This window comes from Rhinatrema bivittatum, chromosome 8 (assembly GCF_901001135.1).
Source record: "Rhinatrema bivittatum chromosome 8, aRhiBiv1.1, whole genome shotgun sequence".
NCBI classification, from domain to species: domain Eukaryota; kingdom Metazoa; phylum Chordata; class Amphibia; order Gymnophiona; family Rhinatrematidae; genus Rhinatrema; species Rhinatrema bivittatum.
Window position 1 is genome coordinate 249474661 of NC_042622.1, and position 21960 is coordinate 249496620.

Here is a 21960-nt window from a genome sequence, read left to right on the forward strand (position 1 = left end):
CAGTCGCTGGAGGGAGCACGTGGTGGAAGGCGTCGATGCTTTGGTCCTTCCGTGGCCCAGCAACGTCCTGCTCTGTTTTTCCTCTGTGGCCTCTGGTGGGCAAGGTTCTGAGAAGAATAGAGAACCATCTGGGGTCGGTCATTCTCGTAGCACCGGTATGGCTGAGGAGGCCGTGGTTCACGGACCTCATCAACTTGGTGGTGGACGGTCCCTTGCGTCTCTGTCATCTTCCAAATCTGCTACGACAGGGTCCCATATTTTTCAATCAGGCAGATTGCTTTTGTTTGGCAGCTTGGCTTATGAAAGGAGGCAATTGAGGAAGAAGGGTTACTTGGATTTTGTCATTACTACTCTTCTCAAGGCACGCAAGACCTCCATTTCGCTCACATATGTCCGTGTCTGGAAGGTGTTTTGATTTCTGTTGTGCTGACTTGAGGGTCTCACCACTAAGAGCCTCGGTTGGTCAAATTCTTTCGTTTTTGCAAGGTCTTCGAGTGCAAGTTGTGGCTCTTGGCTCCTTACGAGGTAAGGTCAATGGCACGTCCCTAGCGACTCATCCGGATGTGGCACGAATTTTGAGAGGTGTGAAACATCTCAAGCCCCCGGTTCATCCTGTCCTTCGTGGAGTCTGAATTTGGTATTCCGTGGTCTGCAGTTTGCCGTTCGAACCACTGAAAAGGGCTACTTTGAAAGACTTAACGCTCAAGTCCGTCTTTCTCGTGGCGATATGTTCGGCCAGGCGAATATCGGAGATTCAGTCTTTGTCTTGCCGAGAACCATTTTTGCGTTTTTCGGAGACTGGGGTGTCGCTTCGGACGGTGCCTTCCTTTCTTCCTAAAGTAGTCTCTGCTTTTCATTTGAATCAATCGGCTCTGAGAAGGTCGGCCCCGTTCCCGTCCAACGTGGGAACGGTGGCCATTTTGGATCCACTAATTTCTGCTCCAGCGCTGCCTCACGAGGATTCAGACCCTGACCGACCTCATTCTCCTCTGGTTCTCATTCCGGCTCACCTCCCCGACACAGAGCCGCCCTTAGAAGACCCTCCAGCCCCCCCCTCTCCGGCCATCCCTCCCCTGGAGCTCTTTTCCACAGAATTTATTCTGTTGATGCATAGTGCTTACCTGGCAAGGCTCAACCAGCATCAGGATGCTGCTCTGGCTCCCCTCCTCCTAAAGTAGTCAGACTGGGGAAATTCCCGAACCTGGCAAGGGTTTCTTGGGGATCAGGACCACCACGGTCAGGTGCAGCACCAGGAATCCCTGGCCCTGCCTTTCCAGTGGCCCAGCCGGTTTCCCAGCCGACCGGTCCTCACCCTCCGCCTTTGGACCCAGCAGTGGATCCTAATTTAGATGACCCTACGCCTTTGGCGCAAGTCGAAGGGGACGATCCTCTGATCCTACGCCTTTTCCAGAGCAATAAGTTGGATCCGCTTATTTCGCATGTCCTGGCCAAGTTGGACATTGAGGCTCCCCAGGATGCACCTGGCCCCAGCACTGCGATGAAGAGAGGGGACCCCATCCTGGCAGGGCTCAAGCCACCTTCGAAGACCTTTCCTTTTCATTCTATGCTCCTCCAATTGCTATCCAGGGAGTGGGAGATTCCGGAGGCTTCTCTGCAGGTTGGCAGAGCAATGGACAACCTGTACCCACTCCCTGAGGAGTCCCTGGACCTACTTAAGGTACCAAAGGTGGATGCGTCGGTAGCAGACACGAAGAGGACCACTATTCCAGTGACTGGAGGAGTAGCCCTCGAGGATTTGCAGGACCGCAAACTTGAGGTATATTTGAAAAGGGTTTTTGAGGTGTCCGCCTTGGGAGTTCAGGCTGCTGTTTGTAGCTCCCTGATGCAGTGAGCAGGGCTCCCGTGGGTCCAACAACTGCTCAGTGCTCAAAAACTGCCTCCAGGGGAGACAGGCTAGAAGCGGTCATAGCGTATGGCGTGGACGCACTGTATGATCTTTTCCGGGTGCTGGCCAGGTCTATGGTGTTCATAGTCTCAGCCAGGCACCTTCTTTGGCTCAGAAACTGTCTGCAGATTCCTCCTCCAAGTCTCAACTCTGCTCCTTCCCTTTCAAGGGTAAGTTGCTGTTTGGAGAGGAGCTGGATCAACTCATTAAATCGCTTGGGGAGAATAAGGTACATAAGTTACTGGAAGATCGTCCCCGGAGCTCCAGAACGTACAGCTTCATGCGGAACCGTTTCAGAGGACAACGGTGCTTTCATCAGGTGTGGCCGGTGTCTCACAAGCCTTCCTTGTCAAGATCGCAGTCCTGGTCTCATTCCTTTTGGGGACCAAAGTTCAGCCCGAGACACCCTCACCCAAGGGGCTGCTACTAAATCTTTCACAATGAAACATTACCCGGCCCACTCTTCGATTCCTCAGATAGGAGGACGCCTTCCGCTCTTCTACGAGGAGTGGGTCACGATCACCTCAGACCAATGGGTCCTGGATATTCTACAGCACTGTTACGCTTTAGAATTTGCTCGACCTCTCAGAGACAGGTTTGTCTTCTCCCCGTGCGGACTAAAGAAACAGGGCGCAGTGCGACAGACGCTAGACCGGCTCCTGGATTTGGGAGCCAATCTTCCGGTACCGGAACAAGGACTCAGCCATTATTCCATCTACTTCGTAGTTCCCAAGAAGGAAGGCTCCTTCCGGCTGATCCTGGATCTCAAGATGGTCAACAGGGCTTTCAAGATACACTTCAGGATGGAAACCCTGTGTTCAGTGATTGCTGCGGTGCACCGGGGAGAGTTCCTGGCGTCCTTGGACTTGACGGAGGCTTATCTCCATATCCCTATCCTGAAGGAGCATCGGCGCTTCTTTCTTCGCTTCAAGATTTTGGGGCAGCACTTCCAGTTCCAGGCCCTGCCATTCGGCCTGACAACAGCTCCTCGCACCTTTATCAAGGTGTAATGGTAGTGGTGGTGGCGGCCCTCAGGAGGGAAGGGATTCTGGTCCATCCCTATTTGGACGACTGGCTCATCCAGGGATTTGTGCCAGCACTCGGACCGAGTATTACTCGTCCTCCAATCACTCAGCTGGGTCGTCAATTTTACCAAGAGCAGCCTCACTCCGTCCCAGTCACTCGACTTTTTGGAAGCTCATTTTGACACCAAAGTGGGCACGTCTCTCTTCGTCTGGATCGGGCCCAATCACTCATCACTCAGGTTCAGCGCTTTCAGGACCTCCGACTTCCCACAGCTGGGACAATCTCCAGGTGCTAGGTTCCATATCCTCCACGATAGATGTTGTGCCTTGGGCCTTTGCCCACATGTGTCCCTTGCAAAGAGCATTACTCGCCCGTTGGAAGCCGGTGTCTCGAATTTCAGGCTCCTCTGCTGATACCGCCACTAGCCAAGGACAGCCTGACCTGGTGGCTCGACCTGGATCATTTGCTCCGAGGAGTAGAGCTGGAGGTTCCGCAGTGGGTAATCGTTACAACAGACACCAGCCTCGCCGGCTGGGGGGCAGTGTGCAGACAGCAATCGACGCAGGGTCAATGGACACCAGAACGGGCAACTTGGCCCATCAACTGTCTAGAGACAAGAGCGGTCCGTCTTGCGCTGCAGCGCTTCTCTTCCCCTAGTCCAAGGCCAAGCAGTCCGAATCCTCTCCGACAATGCAACGATTGTAGTGTACATCAACCGTCAAGGAGGGACAAGAAGTCTCCATGTTGCTCTGGAGTCAACAAGCTGATGCCGTGGGGCGGAACTCAACCTGTCTCGTCTGGTGGCGTCTCACTTGCAGGGGTGTACAGTGTTCAAGCTGATTTCTTAAGTCACCAGTGCTTAGATCCCAGAGAATGGGAGCTGTCCCAGGAGGCAGTGTCACTACTCGTCACACGATGGGGGACTCCCCATCTGGATCTGATGTCCACGCAAAGGCTCCGCGCTTCTTCAGCCGCAGGAGGGAGCACGGCGCAGAATGCGTCGATGCCCTAGTCCTCCTGTGGCAGCGGAACATCCTACTCTACGTGTTCCCGCCCTGGCCCCTGGTGGGAAGAGTGCTCTGAAAAAGAGGGTCACCAGGGGCCCGTGATCCTGGTGGCTCCAGAGTGGCCTTGTCAGCTGTGGGTTTGCAGACTGTCAACTTAGCGGTGGACGGGCCCGCTGCGCCTGGGACATCTGCTGAATCTCCTACAGCAGGGACCAGTATTTTTCGACCAGGTAGATCGCTTCTGTCTAGCGCCTGGCTTTTGAACGTGCCGACTAAGGAGATGGGTATCCAGAGGCGGTTATCTCCACTCTTCTCAGGCTAAGAGTACTTCCACCTCCATGTCCTATGTTCAGGTTTGGAAAGGGTTTGAGGCCTGGTGCCAGTCCTCACGCCTCTCTCAATGGCATGTGACCATAGCCCAGATCTTGTCGTTCTTACAGCGAGGGCTGGAGATGGGATTAGCCTACAGTTCTCTCCGAGTTCAAGTGGCAGCCCTTGGTGCTCTAGTTCATCATCGGGAAGGATCTACTCTTGCGACACACCCAGACGTGGTCCGGGTCTTGAAGGGAGGTAAAGCATGTGAAACCACCGATCTGCAATTTATGCCCCTTGTGGAGCTTGAATTTGGTCCTTCGGATTCTTGGCGGTCCACCTTTTGAACCGCTGAAGACAGCTACCCTCAAGGAACTCACTTTCAAGACAGTTTTCTTGGTTTCCATCTGTTCCGCTCGCTGAATTTCGGAGCTTCAGGCCTTGTCATGTAGAGAGCCTTATCTACACTTTACGGATTCTGGAGTATCTTTGGGTATCGTACCATCTTTTCTTCCAAAGGTGGTCTCGTCCTTTCACCTGAATCAGTTGGTGGAACTGCCTTCATTCCAGGGAGCTCAGTCACCTAGATGTCAAGCGCGCCCTCCTTCATTATCTAGAAGTTACCAACGACTTCCGCTTATCAGATTACCTCTTTGTCTTCTGGAGTGGCCCCAAGAAACATAGAAACATAGAAATGACGGCAGAAGAAGACCAAATGGCCCATCCAGTCTGCCCAGCAAGCTTCACACATTTTTTCTCTCATACTTATCTGTTTCTCTTAGCTCTTGGTTCTATTTCCCTTTCACCCCCACCTTTAATGTAGAGAGCAGTGATGGAGCTGCATCCAAGTGAAATATCTAGCTTGATTAGTTAGGGGTAGTAGCCGCCGCAATAAGCAAGCTACACCCATGCTTATTTGTTTTACCCAGACTATGTTTATACAGCCTTATTGGTTGTTTTTTCTTCTCCCCTGCCGTTGAAGGGGAACAAGGCTTCAAAAACCACCATAGCTCGATGGCTGAAGGAAGCAATCTCTACGGCGTACGTTGGCGTGGGGCGTTCGCCCCCAGAAGGTATTAAAGCTCATTCGCAGTGGCCGCCATGTTGGATTTGGCCATGTGATATACAGTGGCCTCAGGGGAGCCTGATATTTCCCCACCACAGCTGTCCCCAGCTGGGGCAGGCACCAGGATGGCTCGAGGGGAATTTGAAGAGGAGGATTTCCCTCTTGCTGTTGGCATCTGGATGTCATACAATTCCTTCAGGGAGCAAACAATTTGTGTCCACCGGTGAGAGAGGATTGTCCATTGTGGAATCTAAACCTGGTGATTATCACGTTGTGTGAGGCTCTGTTTGAATCTTTGAGGAGAGCAACCTTGAAGGATTTGCCTCTTAAGGTGTTGTTTCTGGTGGCCATTTGTTTGACAAGGAGAATTTCTGAGCTCCAGGCTTTGTCATGCCAGGATCCTTTTCTGCAGATTTCAGAGATGGGGGTGTCTTTGCGCATGGTGCCCTCTTTTCTCCCAAACATGGTATCAGGGTTTTATGTTAATCAAATTGTGGAACTTCCAATTTTTCCAGACTTGGATTCCTCCGCTCCTCATGCAAGGTTGCTGAGACTCTTGGATGTTTGGCAGGCGTTGCTATGATATTTGAGGGTCACAAATGATTTTTGCTTGTCAGATCACCTTTCCGTGCTGTGGAATGGGCCAAAGAAAGGGTGTCAGGCTTCCAAAGCTATGATTGCGCATTGGCTTAAACAGGCAATCGGATCAGCTTATGTCCCTAAGGGTCGGCCTGTGCCAGACTGTTTGTTTGAGAACGTATTCGACACGTTTGCATGCAGCCTCTTGGGCCAAGGTGCAGCAGGTATTGCTGCAGGAGATTTGCAGGATAGCAACTTGGAAGTCTGCACGCCTTCGCCAGGCACTATCGCATGGATGTCAGGGCTCCGGCTTCTGTGTACTTTGGTGAGAGAGTGCTGCGAGAGGGACTCTCCAGGTCCCAACTGGTTTAGTGGGCTTAGTGGGTATGTACTGGAAAGGAAAATTGGTTCTTACCTACAAATTTTCATTCCTGTAGAACCACAGATCAGTCCAGAGGACCCACCCACCCATGGGAAGGGAGGGAGAGTTAGCCGCTCATTCCCTGTACGTACCCGGATCAGTCCAGACAGTGGGTTGTGTCCCCCTTTCAGCAGATGGAGTCAGAGCAAAATTGTAAGGACGGCCTCTAATAGGTTGGAGCGCCCTCTGACTCCAGCAGATGAAGGTGGCACTTGCGGTTCCCCTGTACTCTTGACAGATTACTTTCTATCTTCTTTCTTTGGATGGATTAGTTTAAAAATAAATAAATAAGATTAGGAGGATCTGTGGAAGAACTTGCCTTAATTGTTTCTTAGTTCTCAATTATTTTGAAGCTTGCAGACAGGACTTTTGGTACTTCCTAAAATTGTCTGTCTTTCTATACACATTGGGGTAAGTTCTGTAGTTTTTATTTTTCACAGGAGTCCTCTTAATAGCTTACTATCTGACTGGGGTGCATGTTGGTGGTCCAACCTCTCCCCCCTGCCTATAACAACCTGCTACTCTGAGAAGCCAGTTCCTCAGAGCAGCCCTAAGAGAGAGGCGCCATTCTTCTGTCTTTTCCAGTTGGTCGTTTGTTTGCTCTGCCAGCACAGGTTTACCTTGTGGCTGCTGTCAGTCTCCGGGGGGGTGATTTTTGTGCGGATCTCTTTCCCCTCCGATGCCGCGCCCAGCGCGATGTTGTGCCTGTGGAGAGCCCGGATCGCGGCTCTCCCGTGAAGGCCTATGTGCCCAAGGGGTGTTCTGCTTCACGCGCTCCACTTGGGGAGGTCGGCCCTGTTCCCGTCCAATGCGGGAACGGCGGCCATTTTGTATACTGCACTGCTTGCTCCAACGCAGCCAGATTCAGCTGCAGACCGCGGATTTCCACTTTCTCTGCCGGTACTGACTCCTGCGATTCTCCCAGATACAGAAACATCATCGGGGCAATTTCCTGTGGACCCACCCCCGGCCCCCCCTCCCCCACAGCCTTTCTCTGCAGAGTTTATTCTCTTGCTATATAATGCCTACTTAGCGAGGATGGACCCAGCCTCAGCTCCTCCTCCCTCCAAGGTGATTAGATTGGATGAGTCTGTGAATGCGATGGTACCCCCCAACCTCCAGGAATCCCGATGGCACCCCCTCAACTACCAGGAATCCCACAAGGTTCAGGATCAGTAGTTCCCTTGGGGTCCACAGGTGGAGGAGTCCCCCGGGCATCAAGGACTACACCACAAGGGTCCTCCCAGGTATGCCTGCTTTCTCAACCTCTTTCACAATCCGTCTCCTCAGGACCCGGCTATCGACCCAGACCTGGATGATTTGACGCCTGCGTTGCAAATAGAAGGGGATGATCCCCGGGTGTTGAGACTTTTTCAGAGGGATGAGTTAGATCCTCTTATCCCCCATGTGCTGGACGAACTGGATATTGAGGCCCTACCAGATGCCACATGGACCAGTATGACGAAAAAAAAGGGTGATCTCGTCCTGGCGGGACTCCGCCCACCAGCCAAGACATTTCCTTTTCATCCCGTGCTCCTCCAGTTGTTGTCCAGGGAGTGAGATGCTCCAGAGGCTCCTCTGAGGGTCAGCTGAGTGATCAACAAGTTGTACCCACTCCCTGAAGACTCCTTGGATTTCCTCAAGGTTCCCAAGGTGGATGTGGCAGTGTTGGCGGTCACGAAAAGAACGACTATTCCAGTCACTGGGGGCACAACTTTACGAGATATGCAGGATCTTAAGCTAGAGGTATACCTAAAGAGAGTATCTGAGGTGTCAGCTTTGGGGGTCCGAGCAGCTGTCTGTAGCTCTCTTATGAGGAGAGCAGGCCTCAGATGGGTCCAACAGCTACTCAGGAGCTACCTCCAGAGGAGGCACAGCAGGCGGAACGCTTGGAAGCGGTAATAGCTTACAGAGCAGATGCCTTCTACGACCTACTCCGGGTGCTGGCCAGATCTATGGACTCGGCCCCTAAGAGACAGGTTTGTCTTCTCCCCTTGTGGTCCAGTGAACAAAGAGTGCATAGTTTGTCAGACGCTCGATCGTCTCCTGGACTTAGGGGACATTCTTCCACTGCCCTTGGAGGAACAAGGGTCAGGCCATTATTCCATCTACTTCGTAGTCACCAAGAAGGAAGGATCTTTTCGTCCAATCCTCGATCTCAAGATGGTCAACAGGGCCTTCAGGGATTCCACATTTCCGGATGGAAACCTTGCGCTCCATGATAGCAGCGGTACATGAGGAGGAATTTCTGGCTTCCTTGGATTTGACGGAGGCCTACCTACACATCCTTATCAGGCACAATCACCAGCGCTATCTTCGCTTCAAGATCCTCTGCCTGCATTTTCAATTTCAGGCTCTGCCCTTTGGTCTGGCGACCGCTCCATGCACTTTCACCAAAGTGATGGTTGTAGTAGTGGCGGCATTACGGAAGGAAGGAATTCTGGTGCACGCCTACCTGGACGACTGGCTCATCCGAGCGAAGTCCAGAGATCTGTGCCAGCGAGCAGTCGACAGGGTTTCCCATCTTCTCCGCTTGCTTGGATGGGTCATCAACCTGACCAAGAGCAGTCTTACGCCCTCGCAGACGATAGACTTTCTAGGGGCACATTTCAATACCAGATTGGGCAAGGCCTTCCTTCGTCTGGACCGGGCATAAACTCTCCTATCTCAAGTCCAGCGCTTCAGTTGCCTTCTGCTTCCCACGGCATGGGACTATCTCCAGGTACTGGGCTCTATGGCCTCCACTATAGACCTAGTTCCTTGGGCCTTCGCACATCTACGTCCACTACAGAGTGCATTGCGCTCTCGGTGGAAGCTGGTATCTCAGGAGTTCCAAACACTGCTCCCGTTGCCGGACTCAGCCAGGAACAGTCTTCTCTGGTGGCTCAGTCTAGATCACTTATTGCGAGGAGTGGACTTGGAGATTCCTCAGTGGGTGATTGTTACCACGGATGCCAGTCTCTCTGGCTGGGGGCAGTTTGCGAGAGACTGTCGACTCAGGGTCGATGGACAACCGCGCAGGCACAATGGCCGATCAATCGTCTGGAAACCAGAGCGGCTCGTCTAGCGTTGCGGCGTTTCCTCCCCCTAGTCCAGGGGCAAGCAGTGCAGATACTCTTTGACAACGCGACGACAGTAGCATATGTCAATCTTCAGGAAGGATCAAGGAGCCGTCATGTATCCCGGGAGACGGACAAATTGGCGTGGGCGGAGATCCACCTCGCCCGGCTAGCGGCTTCTCACATCGCGGGAGTGGACAATGTTCAGGCAGACTTCTTAAGCCGTCAACGCTTAGATCCTGGAGAGTGGTAACTATCCAACGCAGCAGTTCAGCGGATCTTCCGTCGATGGGGAACTCCCCATCTAGACCTCATAGCCACTCGGCAGAATGCGAAAGCTCCGCGATTCTTCAGTCGCAGAAGAGAGCACAGTGCGGAAGGTGTGAATGTTCTGGTGCTCCCATGGCTGCAAAACCTACTCTACGTGTTCCCGCCGTGGCCCCTGGTGGGAAAAGTGATTCAAAGAATAGAAGTCCACCAAGGGTCGGTAATTCTCGTGGCACTGGAGTGGCCCCGCAGACCGTGGTATGCGGACTTAGTCAACATGGCAGTGGAAAGACCTCTTCGGCTGGGACATCTACCGAACCTTCTACGGCAAGGGCCGGTATTTTTCGACCGGGCAGATCGCTTCTGTCTTGCGGCCTGGCTTTTGAAAGGCACAGGCTGAGAAGACGAGGTTACCCGGAGGCTGTTATTTGAGAACTGGTATGACGCCGTGCGGGTTTCTACACATTGAGCTTTGGTAGCCAACGTTCTCTCCTTTTTACAGCAGGGCCTAGAGAAAGGCTTGGCCTACAATTTCCTGAGGGTCCAGGTGGCGGCCCTTGGCTCTCTTGTGCGGAGCTTCGATGGAGTTACTCTCTCGTCTCATCCTGACATTGTACGGTTTTTTGCGTGGAGCGAAACATGTAAAACCGCCAATTCACGGTTTGTGCCCATCTTGGAGCCTGAATCTGGTCCTCCAAATTCTCACCGGCCCGCCTTTCGAGCCACTGGCAAGAGCTACCATCAAGGACCTCACACTCAAGACAGTTTTCCTGGTTTCTATCTGTTCGGCTCGGAGGATCTCGGAACTACAAGCTCTGTCGTGTAGAGAGCCCTGCCTCCGTTTTTCAGATTCCGGAGTATCTTTGCGCACGGTACCTTCTTTACAGCCGAAGGTGGTCTCCGCTTTCCATGTGAATCAGACTGTGGAACTTCCATCTTTTCTGGACGAAGATTCCAGGGAACTTCGACTTGATGTTAAGCGCATACTCATTTGCTATTTGGAGGTTACTAACTATTTCCGATTATCGGACCAGCTCTTTGTCCTTTGGAGCAGTCCCCAACAAAGGAAATAAGACTTCTAAAACCACCATTGCTCGGTGGCTAAAGGAAGCAATATCTTCAGCGTATATCTGTGCTGGTCGCTCTCATCCGGTTGGCGTCAAAGCTCATTTGCTACATGCCCAAGCAGCCTCCTGGGCAGAAAGCCAGGCCGTTTCTCCACAGGAGATATGTAGAGCAGCTACCTGGAAATCATTGCACATGTTTGCACGTCATTATCGCTTGAATGTGCAACCACCGGTATTTGGTTCTTTCGGTGCACACGTCATTCAAGCTGGGCTGTCCGGGGCCCACCTTACGTAGGAAGCTTTGGTACATCCCACTGTCTGGACTAATCCGGGTACGTACAGGGAAAAGAAAATTATTCCTTACCTGCTAATTTTCGTTCCTGTAGTACCACGGATCAGTCCAAACGCCCTCCCTAAGAATCTATGGGATAGGGATTATTCTCAGCTCGACTGCTCGATTCAATATGTGCTGTTATGTGCCTGCTAGTTCGTTTTGCAAGTTTCTTTAACAGTTTTACACGATTAAAGTTTAAAATTCAATGTTACTTGATTCATGATCCATCCAAAAGTTCCTTTATGGCTTTGATATTCTTAATACTGAAGAGATGCAGAGGGCGCTCCATCTGCTGGAATGGGGACACAACCCACTGTCTGGACTGATCCATGGTACTACAGGAACGAAAATTAGCAGGTAAGGAATAATTTTCTTTTCTGGTGGCTTGTTTGTAATTCAGAGTTGTTAACAGTTCTCATTGTTCTACTTATATTGTGGAACAGAATTTTTCTAGTAGGTTATAGTGTCTCCATCTTCCTGTTCATTGCGGGGAAGGTGGGCTGTTAAATTTTGTAGGTGTTACATCTTGGTTTGGATACAGGTCAATACTGAGGGACTGCAAGTGGCACACTTGACTATATAGCAGTGTCGGTAAAACTTTGTCTCCATCTGCTGGCAGGGGTACAAAATACAGAAGTCTGGACTGATCTGTGGTACTACAGGAACGAAAATTAGCAGATAACCCATTTTCCTTTGTTATGCCAGATTGGGCTCTGATCCTATATAATCTCTGAACCTAAATAGGGTCAAGCACGCTTGGACTTCTGGGCACTATCAATGGTTCAGTAGAGGGTGTTTTCCTACTGTGTTGATATTGGAGCAGTGGCCCTGCAGGGTGTCGGGGGAGGCTGTTTTTCAAAGGAAGCTTTTAAATGAAAGTCCTGTCATCTTTTTGGACATACATTTTCTGGTGTTGCTTTTATTATTCACAAGACCAGGTATGACTTTCCTATCTATGGTGGAATATGCCACAAAAGTAACATGCTCATTGCTGGGAGGGCAGCTGGAAGGCAGCCACTGCGGCAGTACCTGCTGGTTGAAGGAACAGCATTGAAGGATGGTCTTGAAAGGAGACTTATCTCTTGACCAGGGAAGGGAATCCTGTCTCTTATTTGGGCATCCTGTGTGAAAAGGGTTGGAGGCAAAATGTGTTTCCCTGAATGTACCCAGATCTGTCCAGACTCCTGGGTTTTGCCTCCCCTCCAGCAGATGGAGACACGTAACCCGAGGCGCCTCCTACAGGCCCTCAGTATTTCTCTGTCTCCAGCAGATGGTGGAGGTGCAAAGCCTGCAGTCTGACTGAAAAAGGGAAAATCTTCAAATTCAGCCTACAGAGAGCCTCCCAGGGGGTTGGTAGATCCTGGTTGGTTCATTCCCCTTGGTTCTGGAGGCGGGCGAGCACAGGGTCAGGAACCCTTCTTGTTGCTCAGTCCCTCGCTGATGGTCAGGGTTGAAACCTGGGGGTCCTAGTGCCTTCACCCTGCGGATCTGCTCAAGCCTTCTGCCATTCTCTTCGGGGAAGTGCTTCTTTAACTTGAGTGTTAAACTTTATAAAAAAAAAAAACGAGGATCCTTTCAGAAGGTGAGTGAGGGCAGTAATGGGATAGTCGTGGAATGGCTTATCTTCCTGGTGCTGCTGTGTTTATTTTTAGTGGCTGGTCCAGTGCTTATTCCCCCCCCCCCCTCCTTCGGCGCTACTGTCCACGACTCACGGGACTGATCGACACACCGTGGGAGGGGGTGGCCTGCTCCTCATGTGGAGAAGCACGCGCGTCTGTCCCAGGATAGGAGGTGCTCCCGATGCCTCCCCGGCGGGGAGGATCTTCCAGGGAGCGCAGCAGCAGATAAACACTCGCGACATCAGGAGCCGGGTGGCTGTCTCTGACGCAGCGGTCCAGCTGAGCGCGGGAATGGAGGCCATTTTATCCTCCTTCAGGGCTGCCGCGCAGACCGCCAAGGGGAAGGGGGATTGCCCTCCCAGCTTATTGCCAGTGCCAGGGATCGCTGGTGGGGGTCCAGGCGCACAGAGGGCTCTTTCGGGAAGTGAGGAGGAGGCCCCAGGGGACTCAGATTCTTCCTCTTCCTTTTCTTCCGACTTTGTGCTTTTGATGCACAAAGCCTATAAAGAGCATAAGTCCATGCGATGCAGGGCTGCTCAGGAAGTCCTGCAGCTCCTGCTAAATGACCTAAGCTCCCTGGGACTACGGGGTCCACAAGGATTCGGCGGATTTCTGGGCTTCCAGCCTCCTGCCTACCCTGGACACCCCCCGAGAATCTCTCGATGGAGGATGTTCCAGCGCAGGGTCCCCCAGGTTCAGATCAGACTTTGGTGGACCAGATTCCGGAGCAGGAGGTGTTGGACCTCCCGGCGCCCAACGGTGACGACCCTAAAGTGGTCTGCTTGTTCCACAGGGAGGAGTTGGCTCCTCTGATACCAGCGGTTCTGCAGGAGCTGGGCATAGACATCCCGCAGGAACACTCCGATATGGGAGCGGTGGCTCCGGTCATGTTTGGCCTTCGGGGTCCTACAAGGGCTTTTCTATTCCACAAGTCTGTCAACGACTTGCTGTTTCGGGAGTGGGATACTCCCGACACTGGTTTGAAGGTTGGCAGGGCTATGGATAAGTTATACCCTTTGCCTGAGGACACACTAGAGCTCCTGAAAATCTCGAAGGTGGATGCCTCGGTATCGGCAGTTACTAAGAAGATGACCATTCCGGTGGCTAGTGCTACGGCCTTGAAGGATCTCCAGGATAGGAAGCTGGAGGTGTACCTCAAGATTTTTGAGGTGTCTTCCCTGGGCGTTCGAGCGACTAGGTGTAGCAGTTTTGTGCTGAGGGCTGGCTTGTGCTGGGTGCAGCAATTACAGGCGGACAAGCACTTTTCTGAGGCAGATTCGAGACAAGCCGAGTGGCTGGAGGCCATGGTAGTGTACAGTACCAATGCCTTATGTGATCTCATCCGGACTTCCTCCAGAACGATGATGTCTGCATTCCTGGTTTAGACCCAGTCGGTGGTTTCGTCTGTCCAAGTCTTCGGGGACTTCTCAGAGGCAGTCCTCGAGCAGGCAGTCATCTTGGACTCAGCCCTTTCGGCGAAACAAGGCGGGCAGGGATACCACCTCTCTCGGTGGTGGAGGAGCCAAATCCACACAATGAGGCGAGGCTAGTCCACTCCTCAGGTCCAATAATCGGGGACTGGCTGGCTCTGTTCTATGGGGAGTGGACCAAGATCCACTCCCCGTAGAACCCAGCCGGTCTAGCCCAGCACTGTTTTCAGGCGTTTAAATTACAGACGCTTCCCTGGGCGTCCCTCTTTCTGCCGAGATCCTTTCTCAATCTCTCTCCTCCTCCACTGCAGGGGCTTGTGCAGTCGGCACAGCCCAGTCGGGGCAAGAGCCCGCTCACCCCTCCCTTCTGTGAGCCAGCAGTGAACAGTGAACCGGGAAATTAAGAGAAAAAAAGGGAGAAGAGGGCTCAGAAACCTGCATAATAAAGAGAAGCAGCAGGACCACGTGGTGAGTGATACTGCTCCCACCCCCAACCCAGCCAGTCTAGCCCAGCACTGTTTTCAGGCCCTTAAATTACAGACGCTCCCCGGGGCGTCGCGCACCGGGCGTAGTGCGCCCGAAGGAGCGCGACCTAAGGGGCCTGCCCCTTAGTGCGCCTCTTCGGGCAGACCCGGAGGGCAGACTATACTCCTCTTTATAGTCACTTCAACCCATTCCTCCTATGTCACTGCAGGGCCCTCAGGCAGCTACAAACCATCACTTCAGCTCCACGTACCCCTGCAAGCAAACCTTGGCGGCGTTTCACCCCTCTTCTACCACACCCACACGGGGCCAACTCTAATCAACCAACGCAACACCTTTAACACAATACAACAGTTCTTCAACGGTCTTTCATCAGCAGCCCAGGAAGACTTTCTCCCTTCCCATTCTTATCCAATTCTCTAACATCCTCCGCCTGCCACCTCTTTACCCCCTCATTCCTGTCTACCACTCTTGCCAAACCGACCTCCCAGAATGCATCCAGTTTTTACAATCCCGATTCTTCATCACTGCCTACCATTTATAGGAAAATCAACCAGGCAAGCACAACACCGCAACCTAAAATCCCTCACTCCAATGCTGATTACACCGATCACCCAACTTCTAGGCCTCACCCTATTTTCGCTATCATTATTCAACGCACAATCTCTAACCAAGAAATCACTGATTCTAGCCGACTATCTCTCCGATGCTAAGCCCGATATATGCGCAATAACTGAAACATGGCTTAAAGACTCAGACACAGCCATAATAAACCAACTACTGACGCTGACATATGACATCTTCTCACTCCCCAGACAGAAAAAAAGGGGAGGCGGAATTCTTTTAGCAACTAAAAACAACTTAAGATTCTCTCAACACCCAGTCAACTCATACTCCAAACTAGAAATCGGCTTTTTCACTTCAGACCATCTTCAAATTCTACTTGTCTACGCTCCCCAGGGCCTCCTGGAAACAGATGCATCTCCTATGGTGGAAATAGTCTCAACTCTCCTCAACTTGGACGCCCCAGCCATTATCCTAGGTGATTTTAACCTGCATGTAGACAATCCCACTCTTACTACCAGCTGTGTAGCCTTTCTCACAGCCCTCTCAGCAATGGGATTCAAACAGATAGTGAACAAACCGACACAAAAAGCCGGTCACACTCTGGACCTTATCTTTGTTAACAAAGACATCTATCCTGCATCGCTCCTCAATTGCAAGAAAGTACCTTGGTCAGACCACACTCTTATTTCGACCTCATTCTCACTGAAAGAATCCAGCAACCCCCACGTTCCTTCACCCACATTTCTTTACAGAAAATCTTGCTCCTCAGAAGACCTTAAGAACCTCCTGACCGCTCAACTTCCCCTTATAGACCTCACCGACCCGAACACGGCTCTCTGCTCTTGGAACAAAATTACAGAAGATATAGCCAACAAGCTCTGCCCACTATCTACAAAAAGGGCACACTCAAATACTTCCAAAAGACAACCTTGGTTCACCAATGAACTTAGAAGGCTAAAACAATGCTTAAGGCAGAAAGAGAGCAAATGGCGCAAAGCCCCATGTGCCAGCACACTTTCCGCCTACAAATCTACACTACACCAAATCAAGTCCTCTACTCTAAAATCAAAAAGGGACTTTTACGCCTCCAAGATCCATAACCTGGTCTTCGATGCCAAAGCACTCTTTGCCTACGTATCTAGCCTTACCCAAATCAATCCCCTGGAAGTTCCTAGCAACCTAGCACAAGCTAAAGCGGAAGAACTAGCTCTATTTTTCCAAAACAAAATTGCCAGCCTTCTAACACAGCTGCCCTCCAATACCACCTCATACTCGACTTCTTTTAATCTCTACTTCAAAAGCACCCGTCTTGAAGCTTTCGATTCCATCTCCTTCACTGAGATACAAGTAGCACTAAGGAGAATGAAACCTTCCTCTCATCCTACGGATCACATTCCTACGAAACTCCTCTTGACAATTTCAGACTCCATTTCCAAAATTCTGGCGGACATCATTAATTGTTCTCTCTCCCAAGGACTCTACCCAGAGGACCTTAAATTGGCTTCTCTCAAACCACTCCTAAAAAAAACCAATCTGGATCCTAAAGACCCAAATAACTTCCGCCCGATCGCCAACCTGCCCTTCATAGCAAAACTCATGGAAAAATTAGTGAACACTCAACTTTCAGACTACTTAGAAGATAATAATCTCCTGTTCCCCTCCCAACATGGGTTCCGCAAAGCCTTTAGCACAGAATCACTCCTCATTTCCCTGACAGACTACCTCATCATGGGCCTCGACAAAGGACAATCATTTCTACTGATTCTACTGGACCTCTCAGCAGCGTTTGACACTGTCAATCACTCCATCCTCATAAATCAGTTGGCGGCAATAGGAATTACTGGCGCCACACTTAATTGGTTCAAAACTTTTCTCAACAACAGAGGCTACAAGGTTAAAATCCAAAACAAAGAATCATCACGTTACAATTCAACCGTAGGAGTCCCACAGGTTTCCTCTCTGTCCCCTACGCTCTTTAACATCTATCTCTTACCGCTCTGCCAGCTCCTCTCCAGCCTCAATCTAAAACATTTTCTATATGCGGACGATATTCAGATAATAATCCCTGTTAAAGACACATACTTGAAAACACTAGATCACTGGGAAAACTGCCACCAACAAATCAAACTCCTCCTCACTAGTCTAAACTTAGTATTAAATTCCTCCAAAACCGAACTCCTGCTCATCTCTCCCGAGAACAGTAACATCACTTCCACTCACCCTGGCATCCCACAATCCACGCAACTGAGAGACCTTGGAGTTTTAATTGACAATCGGATGAATTTGAAAGCTTCTATCAACAAAACTACCAAAGACTGTTTTCACAAACTCCAAGTCTTGAAAAAGGATAAGACCTCTCTTTCACTTGCAGGACTTTAGAACAATCCTTCAGGCATTAGTTTTCTCAAAGTTAGACTATTGCAATTCTATCCTACTAGGTCTCCCTTCCTCCTATACCAAACCGCTTCAGATGGTACAAAATGCGGCAGCACGAATATTAACAAACACCAGAAGAAGAGATCACATCTCCCCTATCCTAAAAAGCCTTCATTGGCTGCCAGTGCACTTCAGAATTCTCTACAAATCCATCTCCGTTATCTACAAAATCATTCATCAACATACTTCTATCGACCTGCAAATTCCTCTCCTCTTACACAATTCTTCAAACCTACCAGAGACGCATATAGAGGTTCACTCCAGGTTCCTCCAACCAAAGCCACTAGACATATTACCTTGAGAGATCGGGCCCTCTCTACCGCCGGTCCCCCTTTATGGAATTCCATCCCCCCCAGACCTAAGACAGGAACCCTGCCTCCCAACCTTCAGGAAGAGACTTAAGACTTGGCTCTTCAAACAAGCTTTCCCGGACCCCAGCTAATGTCCTTCAACTTCAAGTTCTATAACACAACCAGCTCATTTAACTGTTCGTTGTAAATATTTAAAATGCTATTAACCTTTTCTTTTTCCTTCCTCTCCCAGTTTAAGCATCCCTGTTTTTTGTAACTGCTTTCTTCCGCACTACAGTTCCAGTTTGTTTTTTCTTTCTGTGCACCACTGTTTTAATGTAAACCAGCATGATGTGATTTTATCATGAATGCCAGTATATAAAAACCTTAAATAAAATAAATAAAGATCACGTCAGTTCAGTGGGTCCGAAATGTGATAAGTCAAGGCTTTGCTTTAGAATTTGCTCGTCCTTTAAGAGACCAGTTCCTCTTATCTCCCTGCTCTTATCTGGAAAAGAAGCTCGCGATACGGAAAACCATTGCTTGGCTTCGTCAGCTCGGGGCCATTGTGCCTGTCCCCTTCCACGAGCGGGGATTGGGCCAATATTCCATTTAGTTTGTAGTCCGCAAGAAAGAAGGCACCTTCCGGCCCATACTAGATCTAAAAAAGGTCAACTTTACTCTCAAGGTTCTGCGTTTTGGAATGGAAACCCTGCGCTCCGTGATCGCCTCGGTGCGCAAAGGAGAGTTTCTAGCGTCTCTGGATTTGACTGAAGCATACTTGCATATCTGAATTAAACCTAATCATCGGAGATATCTGAGATTCATGATTCTGGCACCCAGGACATTTACCAAGGTGATGGTTGTGGTAGCGGCAGTGCTCCGGAAGGACGGGATCCTGGTCCATCCTTATCTGGACGTGTGGTTGATTCAGGCCAAGTCGGAGTCCCATTGTCGGGTGGCGGTAGAAGTGGTCCTCCATCGTCTATGCTCTCTAGGTTGGATAGTCAATCTGACCAAAAGCCAGCTAGTCCCTACGCAGCATTTGGAATTCTTGGAGGCTCTTTTTAATACCAATTTGGGGAAGGTTTTCCTCTCCGAAGATCGGGTTTCCAAGTTACAAACTCAAATATGCAGCTTATTGCGGAAGCAAGTGCCCAAGGTCTGGGATTATTTACAAGTTCTAGGATCTATGGCTTCTACTTTGGAGTTGGTTCCATGGGCTTTTGCTCATATGAGGCCTCTGCAATCCGCATTGCTCTCCCGTTGGGTCCTGCGATCGCAGCTATTCTAGCTCCCACTGCCCCCTCCTGGAGTTCATGAGCTCCAGTCTGGACTGGTGGCTCATGCCGGACAATCTACAACAAGGTGTGGACTTGGAGATACTGAACTGGACGATAGTCACCACCGATGCCAGTCTAATCGGTTGGGGAGCGATATGTCAGAACCAGCCTGTTCAAGGCCGGAGATCGATAGAGGAAGCTGCCTAATCCATCTATCATTTGGAAACGAGAGCAGTGAGGTTAGCCCTACAGGCGCTCCTACCCCTGGTGAGGGGAAAGCCAGTATGGATCTTATCAGACAATGCGACTATAGTGGCTTACATCAATCGTCACGGGGGCACCAAGAGGCTAGCAGTGGCTCAGGAAGCTCAAGAGTTAATTTGCTGGCGGAACAGCACCTGGAGCAAATAGCTGCCTCTCACATAGCAGTTGGACTTTCTGAGCCAGCATCAATTGGACTCCAGCAAGTGGGAATTGTCAGAGGAGGTGCCATGTGTCATCCGCTGAAGGTGGGGCATGTCACACGTGGATCTCATGGCAACCTTTCACAATACCAAAGCCCCGCGGTTCTTCTGCAGGGGAAGAGGAGGAGGAGTGGATGCCTTGGTTCTGCCTTGGCCAACAGGAGTTTTCCTGTATGTGTTTCTGCCTTGGCCATTGGTCAGTAAGGTCCTGCATTACATAGAAGTTCATCCCAGCGAGGTGGTTCTCGTTGCACATTTTTGCTAGGCATTACCATTTGGACCTTCAGGCCCCAGAGGCCATGGGCTTTGGTGAAAATGTGATTCGAGCGGGACTCTCGAAGTCCCACCCCTCTTAGGGAAGCTTTGGTACATTCCAGGAATCTGGACTTATCTGGGTACATACAGGGAAAGGAAAATTGGTTCTTACCTGTTAATTTTTGTTCCTGTACTTCCACAGATCAGTCCAGAGTACCCACGTACCTCAGGAGAGGGGAATTGGAGAGTCTGCTCGTACTGTTAATTGTATATTTTCTGAGGAATGGCACAGGTTCTTTGTTGATCCTACACAGGGTTTTGTTTGGGCACTATTGGAATTTCCAGGTTTCACTTTCCCATGGCTCGTTGGGGAAGGTTAGTTTCTTATGTGGTGGTTTAGATTTCCTCATCTGGCTTGGATACAGTTAAATATTGAGGGACTGTAGGAGGCACCTCAGGTTATGTGGCAGTGTCAGTAAAACTTTCTTGGTCTCCATCTGCTGGAGGGGAGGCAAAACCCAGGAGTCTGGACTGATCTATGATACTGCAGGAATGAAAATTAGCAGGTAAGAACCTACTTTCCTATATTTTGGCCCACTTTGTTTTCTCTAACCCACCCCAGACAATATGCTGGAAGGTGGTGATTCTCTCTCATTGTCTGCTCATCAACTTAAAGTTCTCTCTCTTCTCTAGATATCTCTGCCCCAGTGAACGGAGAATCTGCATCCCAGCAGAGTGAGAGCGGCGAGGACAAGGACCGGGAAGAAAGCAGCGGCTTGGGCAATACAAAGCGGGATGCATTGGCTGAAGATATAAAGAATGAGTGAGCAGGGGAGAAGCATATAGTGAATTACCCTTTTATATAGTGGTTTCCAAATTGGGTCTTCAGATACTCCCAGCAGGTCTGATTTTAAGTATAGCCCACATGTGCAAGTTTAACTTGGCTCTTAGATTAGCTACATGCAAATATATCTCATGAATATTCATTGTGTATCTTCAGAAAGCCAGACCTGGTGGGGGTGAACTCCAAGGGATGGAAATTACCTAGTTCAGTGAAGATCTCCCAGTTCATTTCACTAAACCAACCCCTTCCATTAGCAGTGTTTCTTGCTATAGGGACTACTAGTTGATGGGTAGCATGTCTTAATGAAGGAAGATTTGTTTTTATTATTAACAGAACTGTGTCTTCTAATTCTAAATGCACTCAATTTAAAAAGTACTGTCATGACCTCGCAATGCAGAAGTGATATGCCATTTAATTGATATTGTGCATTGGGGTTGTCTTGTTTTTGTCATGCACCTGATAATAGAGAAGTACAGAAACTGCTTGCTGTTGAGCAAGTGCATTTCTTATATTTTCCTTTCATAAAAATTTGCTCCCTTTTATGAAGGGACAATATGCTAACATTTTGTAGTGAGGCTTTGGTGGGAAAAGAGCACAGAAGCTAGACATGGGGTGAAAAGCATAAATGTGTTCAAAAAGAGTTTTCCTAGCGTGTAGCCATATGGTCTCAAGACAAGTGGGTTATGTTCCCCTGCCAGCAGATGAAGACAGTCAGGTTTTGTCTCAGCCCTTCAGTATTTCTCCGTCTCCAGCAGATAGAGGATGTGCATTCCCTATGGGGATTGCCGTACTTTTTGTAAGAAAAAAATTCTACTTTTAAATTGGAGAAAAGATTTAGCCCCACTCTCCTGAAGTGTTACCTCTAAGCAAACAACTATCCCAGTGGAGGGAGGAGCAGCCTTAAAAGATGGAGTCCATCCGTAAACAGGATGGACTCCATCCGTAAACAGATGGAGTCCATCCGTAAAAGATGGAGTCCATCCGTAAACAGGATGGAGTCCATCCGTAAACAGGCCTTTGACACAATAGCAATGACCTTACATATTGATTCTTGTTGTGCCCTGGTAGCTCATTTGTGCCTGCTCTGCTCTCGGGGGTGAATTCCAGAGCGGATATGGAACCCGCCACCACCTTTTTAGCTGATGTGGGCTTGGACCTAATCCATACCTCGGCCAGAGGAGTGGTGGCAGCAAGAAGACGGCTATGGCTGCAGAATTGGTCAGCAGCCACAACCTCCAAGGCAAA

At 50.1% G+C, this 21960-nt stretch overlaps 1 protein-coding gene across 1 annotated transcript in view; it reads left to right on the top strand.

Annotated features, from left to right (window-relative positions):
* Window positions 1-21960, top strand: part of HDGFL2 (HDGF like 2) — a 104219-nt gene that overhangs the window by 74918 nt on the left and 7341 nt on the right. The window contains exon 15 of the mRNA XM_029614535.1: window positions 20565-20694. Coding sequence (XP_029470395.1) covers window positions 20565-20694 — 130 coding nt within the window. The remainder of the gene's footprint in view (window positions 1-20564; window positions 20695-21960) is intronic.